The following is a 16,914-nucleotide window of genomic DNA, read 5'->3' on the forward strand; positions in this document are numbered from 1 at the left end:
CTCTTTTGTGCCAGACACAGACAGGTAATCTATCCATACTGATATGTGACCCCCTACACCATGAGCTATTGTTTTCAATAATAACCTTTGATGAGGCACCTTATCAAATGCAATCTGGAAATCCAAGTACAGTATGTTTACAGGGTCCCTTTTATCCACAGTGCATGATACTCCTTCAAAGAATTCCACTAAAGGGCGGCACAGTTGTGCAAAGGTTAGCACTGCTACCTCACCGTCTGAGGACCCGGCTTCGAATCTGGGCCCTGGGTCATGGTTTGGGTGGAGTTTGCACATTCTCTCCATGTTTGTGTGGGTCTTACCCCCACAACCCAAAGATGTGCAGGCTAGATAGATTAGCCACGCTAAATTGCCCCTTAATTGGAAAAAAAATATTTGGGTGCTCTAAATTTATTTAAAAGAAGAATTCAACTAAATTGGTTAAACATGATTCCCCTTTCACAAAACTATGCTGTCTCTTCCTGATTACCTTGAGCTTTTCTAAGTGCCAAGCCTTAACTGCTTAATGATCAAATCAAGCATCTTAAATGTCAAACTTGAAATCAAGTTAACTGGGCTATAGTTTCTTGTTTTCTGCCTCCCTCCCTTCTCGAATGGAGGGATCACATTTGCTACTTACCAGCCTGATGAAACCTTTGCAGAATCTAGCAAATTTTGGAAAACATTTTTTTTTCTTTTTATAAATTTAGAGTACCCAATTATTTTATTTTTTTCCAATTAAGGGGCAATTTAGCATGGTCAATCCACCTACCCTGCACATCTTTGGATTGTGGGGGTGAAACCCACGCAGACACGGGGCGAATATGCAAACTCCACACAGACAGTGACCCAGGGCCGGGATTTGAAGCCGGGTCCTCAGCACCGTAGGCAGCTGTGTCATGTGCCACCCCAAACTTTGGAAAATTAATACCCAACGAATCTACTACCACAGTAACCACCTCTTATAAAATGCTAAGATGAAGCCCATCAGGACCCAGAAACTTGTCAGCCCACAACTCCCATCAGTTTGCTCAATATGCTTCCTAGCCATTGTAACTTCCCCAAGCCCCCCCATCTCTCCCTCCTTCTTGATCTACAGTTATTACTGGAATGTTTTTGTGACCTATAGTGAAACAAAAGCAAAAGATTTATTTATCTTATCTGCCATTTCCTCCTTGTCCACGATTAACCCCCCATTGTCACACTTTAGAGAACCAAAACGCTTTTGCTACTTACTCTCTTCCTTTTTAAATACCTGCAGAAACTCTCGCTTTCTGTTTTTATATTTCTAGCTAGCTTCCTCGCATATTTTAATTTCTTTCTCCTGATTATCCTTTTATTCATTCTCTGCCATTCTTTATATTCTGACCAATCATCTGACCTGCCACTCATCTTTGCGAGGGTATATGCTTTTTCCTTAAGTTTGATACTTTCCTTATATATGTTCGTTAACCACGGATGGTGGGTCCACCAGTTAGAAGTATTCTTTATCGTAGAACTATACTTGGTCTGTATTATCCCCTTAAAAGTCTACCACTGCTCTATTCATCTAGCTTCGTATCCCAGTTCACCAGCTAGCTCAGCTTTCATTCCCACATAGGTGCCCTTATTTAAGGTGAGAATACTGTTTTTATCCTTTTCAAACTGGATATAAAATTCAATCATCATATGGTTACTGCTACCTGAGGTAATTAATTAATCCTGTCACATTACATAATACCAAGTCCAAGAAGCTCTAAGAAGTTATCTTCAGAGAAGTCGATGAACTGCTCATCCAGCCTATTACTGCCAATCTGATTTTTTTCAGTTTATATGTAGATTAAAATCATCCATGATTATTGCCATCCCTTTGTCACAAACCCACAATATTTCTTGTATGCTTTGTCCTACATTGTGTTTACTGTTAGGGGGCCTCTGCAGACCATTCCCACTGGTGACTTATTTCCTGATTGTTCTCTCCAACCAAATCAATTCTACATCCTGATCTCCTGAACCGAGTTCATCTCTAACTATTACACCAATGCCATCCTTAATTAATGTTGCTACCCCGCCACCTTTACCTAGCTTTCTATTCTTGAATGTCTGCACTTGCACCCTTTGCTGCAAAGAATGGTGTTAAACCCCCTCACTATATTGTCCCGGACTAACACAATCCTGTTTGCTCACCTCACTTGAATGGCCTCCTATACCAAGCTCATCCACCTTTCAGACCCTGCTTTCATCCACACAGGTTGTGAGCACCTCAAATCTGTTCGACAATTGGAAGCGTACAAAATTAGTAGCAATGTGAATGAATTTGGAAATGTTTTGGTCTGCGGATTTGCATTTTCTGGGCATCTTATTAGTGCTACCTAAGCTCACTCCAGTTAGGATCTTTAAATAACTTGAGATATCTCTGTTTTTAGGTGTTCAGATTTGAAAGAAACTAGGTTTGATGCATTCTATTGCATTTTATAGAAGAACACATATTGTCTAGTCTTCAGATGAACTAGAACAGAGTTAGTGTTTTTTCTTTGTTTCAAGTCCCTCCACACATCTCCCTATTTCTTTCACTTCATCCAGCCGACAATCTTCGAGACACCTGCGTACCACAGATTCTGACATCTCACTTGTGCCTGATTTTCATTACTCCACCATTGACAGCTGTATTTTCAGCTGCCTAGCCCTCTGATCTGAACTTTCCCCTCTTAAATTTCTCTTCTGTTAAGAAACTATTTTAAAATCTATATCTTTGACCAAGCTTTTGGTCACCTGTCTTATCTCCTTAAGTGGCTTGGTGTCAGATTTTGTTTGATATCCTGTGGGATGCTTTACTGTGTTTGAGGTACTATATAATTGCAAGTTGTTTTTGTGGGCTATAGCAGAGCATATCATGGAATATCAGGGACTGCATGTAAAGCTTTAAGCCCATGTTTCCATTGAGGTACATAATGTAATAAGGGGTTATGGGGAGAAGGTAGGAGAATGGGGATGAGAAAACTATCTGCCATGATTGAATGGCAGAGTAGACTCAATGGGCCCAGTGGCCTAATTATGCTCCTATGTCTTATGGTTTCGAGTACTTAAATCAGCCCTTTACTAACCTAAAAGCCCCACAAACGCAAGCATGACGAGCCAGGCAGTAAATAAACGCAAGTGCAAATAAGACTGGATAGTCTAGGCTTTCGGCAGGATGTGGGATCACATTTTGGACATCCCTGAGAAATTATATCTATTGATTTCAGTAGGACAACTGGTTGGAATTTTTCATTCATTCTTCACAGAATAAACTCTTATGAAATCTTAACACTCTGCAGTTCAAGAGAGTGAAATATGAATAACATTTGAGTGCATCCTAGGATACAGGTGATGTATTTAGTCATAGTTTCAAGTTATAGCTCTCTATTGTTTATAATTCTATACTGTTGCAAACATTTTTTTTAACAATAAATGAAGTGTTGCACAAATTCTGAAACTAATTTTTCAGCTGTGCAATGCTGATTTCTGATCTCACATGGAAGTTTTTTAAATATAAAAAGTGGATCATATGATTTTAAATATACTTTACATATTTAAATTAAAAACCGATGATTTTGAGTATGTGGTTTTGAATTTGAAGCACAGGTCTAAGGCTTATTATATGAGTGGAGATAACATGTAGATCGTGCTCAATTCTGCATGTTTCTGAGTTATTATTGTGAGCATTTTGGACAGTTTGAACACATCTTGAACTCTTGTTTTTCAGTGTCTCTGGTGCTTTGTTGGCAAACGTTGTATGAAATATCCTGTTGAAAGTATAGTTCCTCATAATTCAACATGCCCTTTACGCCAAGCTCGTTGGGGAGTTTGCTGGGGTAAGAACTTAACATTCATTTTGCACTTAATGTGTGAATACTTGGTAAGACTTTAGAATGAACGCAATTCCTTTTTAAAAGCGTAAATTGAGATTGCAGACCTGTTATGGGCCCTGGGTTAAATGTAATGATTGTTCTAGTTTCTAACAACACCATCTGAAGTATAATCAAACTTGTCGGGATAGCAATTAGAATTTTTTAAGTTATTAATTCACATGCATGTTGCTGGCTAGGCCAGCATTATTGCCTATCGCGGAATTGTCCTTGAGAAGATGCTGGTGAACCAACGACTTAAACCTAGGAAGGGAGTCTTTTAAAATTAATTTGTGGGATGTGGGCGTCGCTGGCTAGGCCAGCATTTATTGCCAATCCCTGAGAGCATTTAAGAGTCAACCGCATTGCTGTGGATCTGGACTCTCATGGAGGCCAGACCAGGTACGGCAACAGATTTCCTTCCCTAAAGGACATTAGTGAACCAGATGGGTTTTTACGACAATTGACAATGGTTTCATGGTTATCATCAGACTTTTCATTCCAGATTTTTTATTGAATTCAAATTTTATCATCTGCCATGCTGGGATTCAAACGCTGGTCCCCTGGGCATTATTACCCTGGGTTTCTGGATTACTAATCCAGCGATAATACCACTACGCCACTGCCTCACCATGAGTTGCAGGATTTTGACCCAGCGACAGTAAAGGAACGGAGATGTATAGCTCCAAGTCAGGCTGGTGACTGGCTTGGCGGGGAAATGGGTAGTGTTCCCATAGAGATTGTGGGTTTGGTAAGTGTTGATGAAGGAGCCTTAGTTTCTACATTGTAGATGGTGCACCATTGCCTGTGCGCATCAGTGGTGGAGGGGATGGGGTTCCAATCAAGTGGGCTGCTTTATCCTGAATGGTGTTAAGCTTTATGAGGATTGTTGGCGCTGCACTCATCCAGGCAAGTGGAGAGTATTCCACCACCCTCCTTGTCGATGATGGACAGGCTTTGGGGAGTCAGCTGCTGTGTTACCTGCCACAGAGTTCCCAACCTTTGACCTGCTCTTGTAGCCAAATTGTTGATATGGTTAGTTCAGTTCCATTTCTGGTCAATAGTAATTCCCAGGATGTTGTTAGTGAGAGGATTGAACAATAGTAATGGCATTGAATGTCATGGGGAGGTGGTTGAATGATTTGAGAAACTCCTACAATGATGAGCACTTATCAGTCCAAACCAAAATATTGCCCTATTCCTGTTTCTGAAGAGTTGCAAATGGTATTGAACATTGAGCCATCATCAGCAAACATCCCCACTTTTGACTTTATGATGGGGGGAGGGTCATTGATGAAGCAGCTAAAGATAGTTGCGTCCAGGAAAGTACCCTGAGGAACTTCTGTAGTGATACCCTGGCACTGAGTTGATTGATCTCCCAAAAATCCCAGCCATCTAAGTTATTGCTGAATAAGTGTCATTTGGTACGACTGTCGATGACCCCTCTCTGCTACTTTGATGATGATCGAGATAAGACTAATGGGACAGTAATTGTCCTGCTTTTTGTGGTTAGCAGGATCCAAGTTTTGGATAAGGGTTTTTATTTCAACTAGGGTTGCAGTTTTTAACTTTGTATTTGTTGCCTGAATATGGATACCATTAGCAAGGTTAGCATTTGCTGCCCATTCCAGCTGCCATGTGAAGGTGGTGGGTTGCCTTCTTGAGTCATTCAAGCCCATGTGATGAGGATGCTTTCAGAGTAGCACTTTTATCCTTTGTAGTGGATACATATAGGCCTCTTCCGAGAACTAACTTGATGTGGGAGTGGAATCAACTGCAATGGAACTCTCTGGATTAATCCAGGCATTTTTGCTACTAGTCCAGTTACTTAACTACCCATCTACAGTGTTCCCAATACTAGTATTAATTTATTAATAAATATCTTGTCAGTACGATGATGTATCCTTCCTTCAGATCTGGAATTATAGGAGGGGAATTTTAACACGGGTGCGCAGGTAGGATTGGGTGTGGGTTGGTGGATACATGGCCAAAAGCTCCGATCTCGAGAGGAAGCCAGCTCCAGCTGAGCTTTATTGAGATGGTACAAGGAGCAGACAGCCAATCCCTTCCCAGGAGGCAGTTGGTTTTTTTATTAATGAAGCTAGAAGCCCTGATTTAACTGTTGCAGTTTTACTGTGGCCAGCTGGGTTTCCCATGCCTCAGAAAATCTGAAAGCTGCAGTGAGGTGAGGACAGCCTCAGGGCGAAGGTGTCTTTGGAGTACTCTTTTTGGCCATGCAGAGGAAGAATTCCCTTCTGCTCCTCTAAGCTTACTACCCCCAGGATGGGATCAAGACCCTGCCTGGGGTCGGGGTAGGATATCTCTGATCCTACAGTATATTCACGAGTGCTCCATACCTAACCAGGAGGCATGTTTGACCCAGGGAACATGCCAAGGCCAAAGTCTGCACTCAGAGGTGTTAAAACTCCACAATATGTGGGAAATCTGGGCTTTGGGATTTCCCGAGAGTTATAAGATGCCACCATCTTGCCCCACTTCTTCCAGCACATGAGCAAGTAGTGTCATTTCAACTACATTTGATTATATATGTACTTCAGGTAATGTGTAAGTTGAACTTGAGCCTTGATGTAATATTCAATAACTCGATTAGGATTTTGAAGATGTGCATTAAGTTAAAGCTGGAAGAAGCTTCATGGTGGAGTTGTTTAGGCACTGCCATTTCAGCTAAGCATCAAGACCAGATTATTAGGTACCAAGACTACTCTATCTGCTGGTGTTAAGAGTTGCAAATAGCCAGTTCATATCAGGATATGTTTGCAGCATCATATGTCTATCTAACTTAGTGACTGGCTTCCCTTCTACCATTTTCCTTTCCTATCCCCCCCACCCCCCACCAAACTATTTCTTCGCCCCTTTCTGGACACACCCCACCCCTCCCACACTTTGTCTCTCCTTTCCTCCCTTGTCTCTCTTCTATTCTTCCCTTCACACAAAGCCTGGGGAGGGTGTCCTGCTTCTCTTTTTCAGTCACTTCAATCAGTCAGTTAACATTTTTCATGCTCCAGGAAGCTGTTATGACTGATGGGAATGACTGCTTGAGCACAGAAATTTGGAATGGCTGATTTTACCAGCTGCAAAAGACAAGCAACCTGCCGGATATAACATTCTGGCAACAAGCCTACCCAGGCCCTCAGCTGCGACAATTATCTCAGATGGGGGAAACATGCACTATTCTTTCAAAGTTTGTATCTCTGTCGGTATCTTTGTTCGGAGACTGGTAGACGCAGATCATTAGTTTATATTCTAGAGGTTATGCTTTCTTCACTGATTAACCATAGTCAAATATTGACAGTTAAAACATGGATCTGGCTCATTCCACAATTTTCTGTGGAATGCTTGGAATTTTGCCCATGCACTACCTCCTCAAGAACCCGAGTGATACGATATCCTGTATTCAGCCGAATAAGGAGGGTAACCTAGTCTTTTACTGGCCTACACTGTACATTGCATTATAAATTTTGTTCGCTGTCCAAATATGGGACAAGTCAAGGGAGCTCATTTTGTAGCGGATTGAAATAGAAGTGAGGTTTGAGGGTTCAGAGATAATTATTCAATTTGCAGGCAATTTAACTAGCCTCCCAGATCTTAGGCACCTAGCTGAGTAATAAAATAAATGTAAACATTTTTTTCTAACGTACTCCGTAAAATAAAAACTTTTGCTCTCAATGTTGTTTGTAATTTTAAATTTTACCTCCTGAAAGATATTTGTAGTTTGACGAGACACTTTACTAATCTACACTTAATCTGAATAGATGGTAATGCAAGTACAATCAAGAAGGTAAAATACTGTGTGCATTCATGCACTCACAAAAACCATATGGCATTTTCGAGTAATGCTGCTTCCTGATGAGAGTTTTTTGAATGTACTTCAGGAACAATGTCCAGAAATCCTTCCCCACACTAATCTTGCTGATTGGGCCTGTTGCTGTTCTTGAAGCATTTTGAATTCCGTCTCTTAATAATGTTTAGAAGTAACAGTTTAAGGGCAGCACGGTAGCCTTGTGGATAGCACAATTGCTTCACAGCTCCAGGGTCCCAGGTTCGATTCCGGCTTGGGTCACTGTCTGTGCGGAGTCTGCACATCCTCCCCGTGTGTGCGTGGGTTTCCTCCGGGTGCTCCGGTTTCCTCCCACAGTCCAAAGATGTGCAGGTTAGGTGGATTGGCCATGGTAAATTGCCCTTAGTGTCCAAAATTGCCCTTGGTGTTGGGTGGAGGTGTTGAGTTTGGGTAGGGTGCTCTTTCCAAGAGCCGGTGCAGACTCGATGGGCCGAATGGCCTCCTTCTGCACTGTAAATTCTATGAATCTATGAACACAGCAGTAAACATACTCATGTTTATTTTGTCACTAGACCGAAAGGAAGATGATGGGGTTTACTCCCCACCTATTTGTTAAACCTTCCATATGTACAGTCCAGTCTCAAATAGCACCAGCAAGTCAGTTGAATAGAGAAGAAATTATGTTGTATAAGACAGGCAAATTTTTTAAAAAAAAAACTGATTTACTGTTCTTGTACCTTTATTTATTACTGGATTAAATAGATAATCTAGTGGATTAAATAGATAAGCAAATAATAAGTAAACAGCACAATAGAGCATGAAAGTGAAATATTTTTCGCAGAATGTTTTTAATAAATATAGGAATACACTAGGTGGCAGCACTGCACTTAAAAATAAAATCAAACCTGCAAACTTGAAAAGCAATTTTCCATTACAGTTTCTGCTTGCTTCTCTTAATCTCTACAGAATAGGTTTCTGAGCCTTTTAATGATCTGGTGCCTTCTTGAATAAGCTCAGTTGGATTCCTTTGGGTCAGAACAGGCGGCACGGTAGCACAGTGCTGAGCACTGTTGCTTCACAGCGCCAGGGTCCCAGGTTTGATTCCTGGCTTGGGTCACGGTCTGTGCAGAATCTACACGTTCTCCCCATGTCTGTGTGGGTTTCCTCCGGGTGCTAAGGTTTCCTCCCACAAGTCCCGAAAGACGTGCTGTTAGGTGAATCGGACATTCTGAATTCTCCCTCTGTGTACCCAAACAGGTGCCGTAGTGTGGCGACTTGGGGCTTTTCACAGTAACTTCATTGCAGTGTTAATGTAAGCCTACTTGTAACAATAATAAAGATTATTATTATTATTAACAGAGGGCATCCAAAAAAGTCAATATTTTCCACTTGATGGAAATGTTTTTAAATGTGGGAAAGCTGGAGAAATGAGAGGTTGATTGAAGACGCTTCCTTTTTTGGTGTGGACCTGACTGAAAAAAGAGACACACTAAATAATTCTCTTCAATTTGTAATGTGGGGAGATGGTGGCATAGTGGTGATATCACTGGATTATAATCCAGAGTACCAGGCTATTGCTCTGGGTACACTAGTTCCAAACTCATCATGGCAGCTGGTGAAATTTAAATCTAATTAATAAAATCTGGAGTTGAAATGGCCTGTTGGTGACCATTGTAGCCACCTGGGTTGGCCACTTAACGACTTAAAATGGAGAACCGCAAAGGCTGAAGAGAAATTCAGCCAACACAGGCAAAGACTAGCAAGTACAGAAATCATGTGTATTGAAACCTGCAAAAAAACAGACAGCACTGAAACCAGCAGCCATCTGCATAATAATGAGCAATTCCAAGGCACAATTGCAACAGTTAAGGTGAATAAAGCCAAGCCAGACTCCAAGACAAAGGAAGGCCAACGGACATTTAGCGACCGTCCAGCGATCAGGGAACAACTCTAGTATTGGAGAAATCGATCCAAGTGATCGGAACGCAGTCCAATCATTTGGAACCAGGTACGGGGTCCGCCCCGAAGGGTGAGAAGCCCCTGGGGACTATAAAGTAAAGCCCCCAAGTTCAAATCGTCCTTCTTTGGCAGGGTCACTCAGCAACTTGAATCAACCCGTGAGAGTGACCTGTCTAAGCTGCCGCATCAACCAAGTAAGTTTCCAGTCAATGCTCGCTACGAGATAGGCGCTCCTAGCTACAAGTCCATACCAGCTTGTGAATCCTGCAGACTCAGGACCTGAACGAAAGGCCATTTGTTCCCCTGACCTGGTGGGCCAATTCCGAAGCTAAGTATAGGCCTTTTAGTGATAGGAATAGTCTAGAAAGTAGAGTTTATGCATGAGTAGTGATTTACTGTGTATAATAAATGTGTTTTGATTTGAATCTTACTAATTGGTGTGTTGAGTTATTGATCAGTCCTTGAACTTTAACCTCGTGGCGGTATCATAAAGATACCTGGCGACTCTAGAGCAAAGGTTAAACAAACAGAGCAAATTACGAATTAAGAGCCAACCAAAAGTTAGCAACACCATGAAACTATCAACAATTACAAAAACCCATCTGATTCACCTAATGCCATTTGGGAAGGAAACCTGACGTCCTTACCCTGTCTGATTCCAGACCCGCAGCATTGTGGCTGACTCCTGACTGCTCTGAAATGGCAGTTGAAGGGCAATTGGAGATGGGCAACAAATGCCAGCCTTGCCAGCAACATCCACATCCCTTGAAATAATTTTTCCAAATAACTAAATGGGCAAATTTTAGCATAAGTTGGTCTTCCATGGTATTCTATAACCAAATGTAGGAACCGGCATGATTGAATTCATTACTATATATGTTGAGCTATCAGTTGCGAGAAGAATGTGACAAACCTTCAAGTGTATCGTATAATATGCCAACAGAAGTGGAAAATATTGGAGCGCACAAATTAATATTTCACAATGACCTTTCCCTGCTTTGATTTTTATTTCAGATGTCTACAATTTGGGTTTTGTTTGCAATACAAGGGTGAGCTTATACTCCAGTATTTGGGGCACCACAGAGCAGTCAGATACCCCCTCACCCCATTCACTTTGTGGGTGGGGTGAGCACAACTTAGTTATTTCAAACTATGGTGCGAGGGAGAGATTGAAAATACAGTCTCCCGGAGGCCATTTTTGAGCGTCTTTTAGCAATTGATTCAGGGGTTTATTGGGAGAAATCTCAGAGCCGATAGATTGAACATTGTCTCAAAAGTGTAAAATGGGTATTATTGGAAGAAGTTTCAAAAATGTGTTTCCCATCTCCTCTAAGGCACTGGCTTCTAAGTTTTATTTTTGTTGTAACTTCAAAGAAATAAAGAAAACATTTTAGTGTTCATGTTCAAATTGAGTTGTGATCTCAATAAAGAGAGCGGAGAGAGAGGGCAAGACTTCAGTAAAGAGCGCGGAGAGAGAGAGACGAGACTTCAGTAAAGAGCGTGGAGAGAGAGGGCGAGACTTCAATAAAGAGCGCGGAGAGAGAGGCGAGACTTCAATAAAGAGAGCGGAGAGAGAGGGTGAGGCTTCAGTAAAGAGCGCGGAGAGAGAGGGCGAGACTTCAGTAAAGAGAGCGGAGAGAGAGAGGCGAGACTTCAGTAAAGAGCGCGGAGAGAGAGGGCGAGACTTCAATAAAGAGCGCGGAGAGAGAGGCGAGACTTCAATAAAGAGAGCGGAGAGAGAGGGTGAGGCTTCAGTAAAGAGCGCGGAGAGAGAGGGCGAGACTTCAGTAAAGAGCGCGGAGAGAGAGGGCGAGACTTCAATAAAGAGCGCGGAGAGGGCGAGACTTCAGTAAAGAGCGCGGAGAGAGAGGGCGAGACTTCAGTAAAGAGCGCGGAGAGAGAGGGGCGAGTCTTCAGTAAAGAGCGCGGAGAGAGAGGGCGAGTCTTCAATAAAGAGCGCGGAGAGAGAGAGGCGAGACTTCAATAAAGAGAGCGGAGAGAGAGGGCGAGACTTTAGTAAAGAGCGCGTAGAGAGAGGCGAGACTTCAATAAAGAGCGCGGAGAGAGAGGACGAGACTTCAGTAAAGAGTGCGGAGAGAGAGGGCGAGACTTCAATAAAGAGCGTGGAGAGAGAGGGTGAGACTTCAATAAAGAGCGTGGAGAGAGAGAGGCGAGACTTCAATAAAGAACGCAGAGAGAGAGAGGGCGAGACTTCAATAAAGAGCGCGGAGAGAGGGCGAGACCTCAGTAAAGAGCACGGAGAGAGAGGGTGAGACTTCAATAAAGAGAGCGGAGAGAGAGGGCGAGACTTTAGTAAAGAGCGCGTAGAGAGAGGCGAGACTTCAATAAAGAGCGCGGAGAGAGAGGGCGAGACTTCAGTAAAGAGTGCGGAGAGAGAGGGCGAGACTTCAATAAAGAGAGAGGGTGAGACTTCAATAAAGAGCGTGGAGAGAGAGAGGCGAGACTTCAATAAAGAACGCAGAGAGAGAGAGGGCGAGACTTCAATAAAGAGCGCGGAGAGAGGGCGAGACCTCAGTAAAGAGCACGGAGAGAGAGAGGGTGAGACTTCAATAAAGAGCGCGGAGAGAGAGGGTGAGACTTCAGTAAAGAGCGCGGAGAGAGAGGGCGAGACTTCAGTAAAGAGCGCGGAGAGAGAGGGGCGAGACTTCAATACGCGGAGAGAGAGGGCGAGACTTCAATAAAGAGCGCGGAGAGAGAGGGCGAGACTTCAGTAAAGAGCGCAGAGAGCGAGGGCGAGACTTCAATACGCGGAGAGAGAGGGCGAGACTTCAATAAAGTGCGCGGAGAGAGAGGGCGAGACTTCAATAAAGAGCACAGAGAGAGGGCGAGACTTCAATACGCGGAGAGAGAGGGCGAGACTTCAATAAAGAGCGCGGAGAGAGAGGGCGAGACTTCAATAAAGAGCGCGGAGAGAGGGCGAGACTTCAATAAAGAGCGAGGAGAGAGAGGGCGAGACTTCAATAAAGAGCGCGGAGAGAGGGCGAGACTTCAATAAAGAGCGAGGAGAGAGAGGGCGAGACTTCAATAAAGAGCGCGGAGAGAGGGCGAGACTTCAATAAAGAGCGAGGAGAGAGAGGGCGGAGAGAGACGGTTAGAGTTCGGGACACCGCTATCGGGTAAGAAAGCTGTTTCTGTTTCAAAATTGAAAAAACCCCCGGTAAAGTGATGTCACACGTGACTGTGACCTGATTGGCTGAAAGGCACACTGGGCTAAATTTGAATATCTGGAGTTACTGATTTAAATACTAGTTTTGATTTGACTTCGATTACTATTTTTAAGTTGATTTGAATTACTATTTTTTTAATTTTTAAAATTTGACTTAAATAACTATTTTGTGTTGATTTCAATTACTATTTTTAAGTTGATTTAAATTACTTTTTAAGTTTCAATTAAATAACTATTTTTAATTTGTTGTCAAATCAGGAGGGATAAATACTCAGTTTAAAAAAAAAAAAAAAAAAAAAAATCTAATTAAATAGTATACGGGGATTGGATTTAATCTGACACAAAAACATCTTTCTAAAGCTTAATTTCAAAGGTTTAATTTAAAGGAATAATTCATGGCAGGACAGCTCCAAGGTGTGGTCTGCTCCTTTTGCTCCATGTGGCAGGCTGAGGACAATTCCAGTCCCCAGGGTCAGCATGTGTGCAGGAAGTGTCTCCAGTTACAGCTCCTGGAAGCTCGTGTTTCTGAGTAGAAGCTTGTGAAGCTGGAGGCACTGTGGAGCATCCGCGAGTCGGAGAGTATCGTGGATAGCACGTATAGAGAGGGGGGTCACACGGCAGGCTCAGACTCCGCAGGCAGGAAGGGAATGAGTGACCACCAGACAGAGCAAGAGAGGGAGGCAGGTAGTGCAGGGATCTCCTGTGGCCATTCCCCTGCAGAACAGATATACCGTTTTGGATACTGTTGAGGGGAATGGCCTTTCAGGGGAAAACAGCAACAGCCAAACCTGTGGCACCAAGGTTGGTTCTGCTGCAGAGGGGAGGAGTAATAAGTGTGACAGTGCAGTAGTTATAAGGGATTTAATTGTAAGGCAAATAGACAGGCGTTTCTGTGGCCGCAAACGAGACTCCAGGATGGTATGTTGCCTCCCTGATGCTAGGGTCAAGGATGTCTTGGAGCGGGTACAGGAGATTCTGGAGGGGGAGGATGAACAGCCAGTGGTCGTGGTACACATAGGTACAAACGACATAGGTAAAAAAAAAGGGATGAGGTCCTAAAGGCAGAATACAGGTAGCTGGGAAGGAAGTTAAGAAATCGGACATCAAAGGTAGCAATCTCAGGATTACTACCGGTGCCACGCGCTAGTCAGAGTAGAAATGACAGGATATATAGGATGAATACATGGCTGAAGAGATGATGCCAGGTGGAGGGTTTCAGATTCCTGGGATACTGGGACCGGTTCTGGGGGAGGTGGGACCTGTACAAACTGGACGGGTTACACCTGGGCAGGACTGGAACTGATGCCGTAGGGGGGACATTTGCTAGAGCGGTTGGGGAGGGTTTAAACTAATATATTAGGGGGATGGGAACCTACGCAAGGAGTCGGAGAAAGAGGGAGCAAGGACAAAAGCAAAAGGAAGAAAAGTGATAAGTGGAGAAACCAAGGACAAAATTCAAACAGTAGAGAAAAGTATTGGGAGCAAGACGAGCATTGTGAAAAAGACAAACTTAAAGACTCTATGCCTTAATGCACAGAGCATTTGCAATAAAGTGGATGAACTAATGCCGCAGATAGATATAAATGGGTATGATATACTTGGGATTACTGAGACATGGCTGCAGGGTGAACAGGGATGGGAACTGAATGTCCCAGGATTCTCAGTATTTAGGAAGGACAGGCATAAAAGAAAAGGTGGTGGTGTGGCACTGCTGGTTCGAGAGGAAATTAACACAATAGTGAGCTCTGACAATGTGGAACCTGTATGGGTAGAGTTGAGAAATACCAAGGGACAAAAAACATTAGTGGGTGTCATATATAGACTCCCAAACTGCAGTGGTGAGGTTGGGAATGGCATTAAACAAGAAATTAGAGATGCATGTAATCGGGGAATATCGGTGATCATGGGTGGTTTTAATCTTCACACAGCTTTTCAGGTTTAGTGCCATCAGTTGCTCCTGCAAGTGGATTTCACATTCCACCACCCAGCACATTAAGGCTGTGCCAGCACATTGAAAATGCTATCCAATTCACCCCATTTCCCTTCTCTTTCCCCATAAACCAAAGCACAGTAGCTCAGTGGTTAGCACTGTTGTTTCACAGTCCCAGGTTCCATTCCCGGCTGGGTCACTGTCTGTGTGGAATCTGCACATTCTCCCCATGTCTGCGTGGGTTTCCTCCGGGTGCTTCGGTTTCCTCCCACAGTCCAACGATGTGCAGATTAGGTGGATTGGCCATGCTAAATTGCCCTTCATGTCCAAAAAGGTTAGGCAGGGTTACGGGGGTAGGGTGGAGGTGTGCTCTTTGCAAGGGCCGGTGTAGTCACGATGGGCCTAATGGCCTCCTTCATAGAACATAGAACATTACAGCGCAGTACAGGCCCTTCGGCCCTCGATGTTGCGCCGACCTGTGAGACCACTCTAAAGCCCATCTACACTATTCCCTTATCGTCCATATGTCTATCCAATGACAATTTGAATGCCCTTAGTGTTGGCGAGTCCACTACTGTTGCAGGCAGGGAATTCCACGCCCTTACTACTCTTCTGCACTGTAAATTCTATGATCTGATATTGCATTTTGTGCTTTTAGAACCATTTTCATCAATTGATTCTACCATGTTCTGTGGATGAGACACAAACGTCTGTGGAGGAATATTATAGAATAGAATCTTTGCCATACAGAAGGAGGCCATTTGCCCGTTGGGTATGCACGAACCCTCTTAAAGAGCACCCTACCTAGGCCCAATTATCCCTGAACCCACACCAACCTGTACATCCCTGGACACTAAGGGGCAATTTAGAATGGCCAATTCACCTAACCTGCACAGCTTTGGACTGTATGAGGAAACCAGAGCACCCGGAGGAAACCCATGCAGAGAAGCGGAGAAAGTACAAAGTCCACACACAGTCATCCAAGGGCGGAATTGAACCTGGACCCCTGGTGCTGAGGCGGCGGTGCTAACCACTGTGCCACCCTTATAAGTAATATAAGTAAATCTCAGAACTTAGTTTGTATATTTAAGAAACAGTTTTGGATTCACCTCCTTGATCAGTATTTTATAATTGCAACAAAGCAGATTCAAGAATCTTGTCCATTTTGTCTTCTCACTCCATGCAGACTCTGTAATCTTTAAGCATCTATTGTAAATTTGTTTATTATACCTAGATTATAGTTGGAAACAGGAGCCAAATCACTACAGAAAAATATTTTTGGCTTAGTTCTCACTTAAAATTGATCACTGAACATAAAGTCCATACGTCCATTCTAGAAAGGCTAAATATGGATCTAAAATATCTGGTGATGGAAGAAACTGTTATATTGGATGTCCAATAGTTATTATATGATCATTCCATTATTTTTCTTTTGGTTGAATAATTAAAATGTTAACTGAGGATTCTGGCCATAATTAAATTAAGGAGAGCGAGAAAGCTCATGTACACATGCAGACTATATATTTTGCCTGGGCCATCACCATAGCTATGTGTTGGTTTGTTTTCAGTCTACCTACCTTTCCTTTTCCTAACTTCCCTCACTTCCACAATATTCTGGTACTTTTTCTGAATGTAAATAGTGTTAGGTGTTACGAGAATCTTACCGGATTTTGTGGCAGACACAGCAAAAACGTTAAACCGTAGAAGTCAATAAAAGAAGTGAAGTCAACGGTAGATACTAAAATGGAAATCATGATCAAGTATTGAAAACAAAATAGTGGAGCACAGAAGCATGATAAGCAAAGTTAGTTTATGATGACTAAGGCGCCGAGTTACACTTGTCTTAAATTCTGCTAATTTTATTTTTCTGCAGTGAACTTTGAATTCTTGATCATTGCAATGTCTGTGGTTGGGGGACTCATTCTGTTGCCTTTGGTGTGTTGCTGCTGTTACTGCTGTTGCAAGAAGAAAGTATGTTGCTGTTGCAAGAAGAAATTCCACGGGTAATTGTCTTTTTCAAAATACTCTGTATTTTCTAGAGTCCAGTCTGAGTCACTGACCGCTCATGAAAACCTCAGGTCTCATTTAAGAACAGAATGCTGGAGCAAAAATGGCAACATACTAAAACCAGTGGGCAGCCTCTGAATTTATTTTTCAGGCTAATCAACTTTGAAAG

The 16,914-nt window shown here is 42.9% G+C and overlaps 1 protein-coding gene across 2 annotated transcripts in view; it reads left to right on the forward strand.

Moving 5' to 3' along the window:
• Positions 1 to 16,914, forward strand: part of LOC140424957 (pituitary tumor-transforming gene 1 protein-interacting protein-like) — a 115,850-nt gene that overhangs the window by 18,580 nt on the left and 80,356 nt on the right. For both annotated transcript variants that reach the window (XM_072508680.1, XM_072508681.1), the window contains exons 3-4: positions 3,722 to 3,830; positions 16,612 to 16,741. In XM_072508680.1, coding sequence (XP_072364781.1) covers positions 3,722 to 3,830; positions 16,612 to 16,741 — 239 coding nt within the window. The remainder of the gene's footprint in view (positions 1 to 3,721; positions 3,831 to 16,611; positions 16,742 to 16,914) is intronic.

The sequence above is a fragment of the Scyliorhinus torazame genome, chromosome 6 (genome assembly GCF_047496885.1).
Source record: "Scyliorhinus torazame isolate Kashiwa2021f chromosome 6, sScyTor2.1, whole genome shotgun sequence".
NCBI classification, from domain to species: domain Eukaryota; kingdom Metazoa; phylum Chordata; class Chondrichthyes; order Carcharhiniformes; family Scyliorhinidae; genus Scyliorhinus; species Scyliorhinus torazame.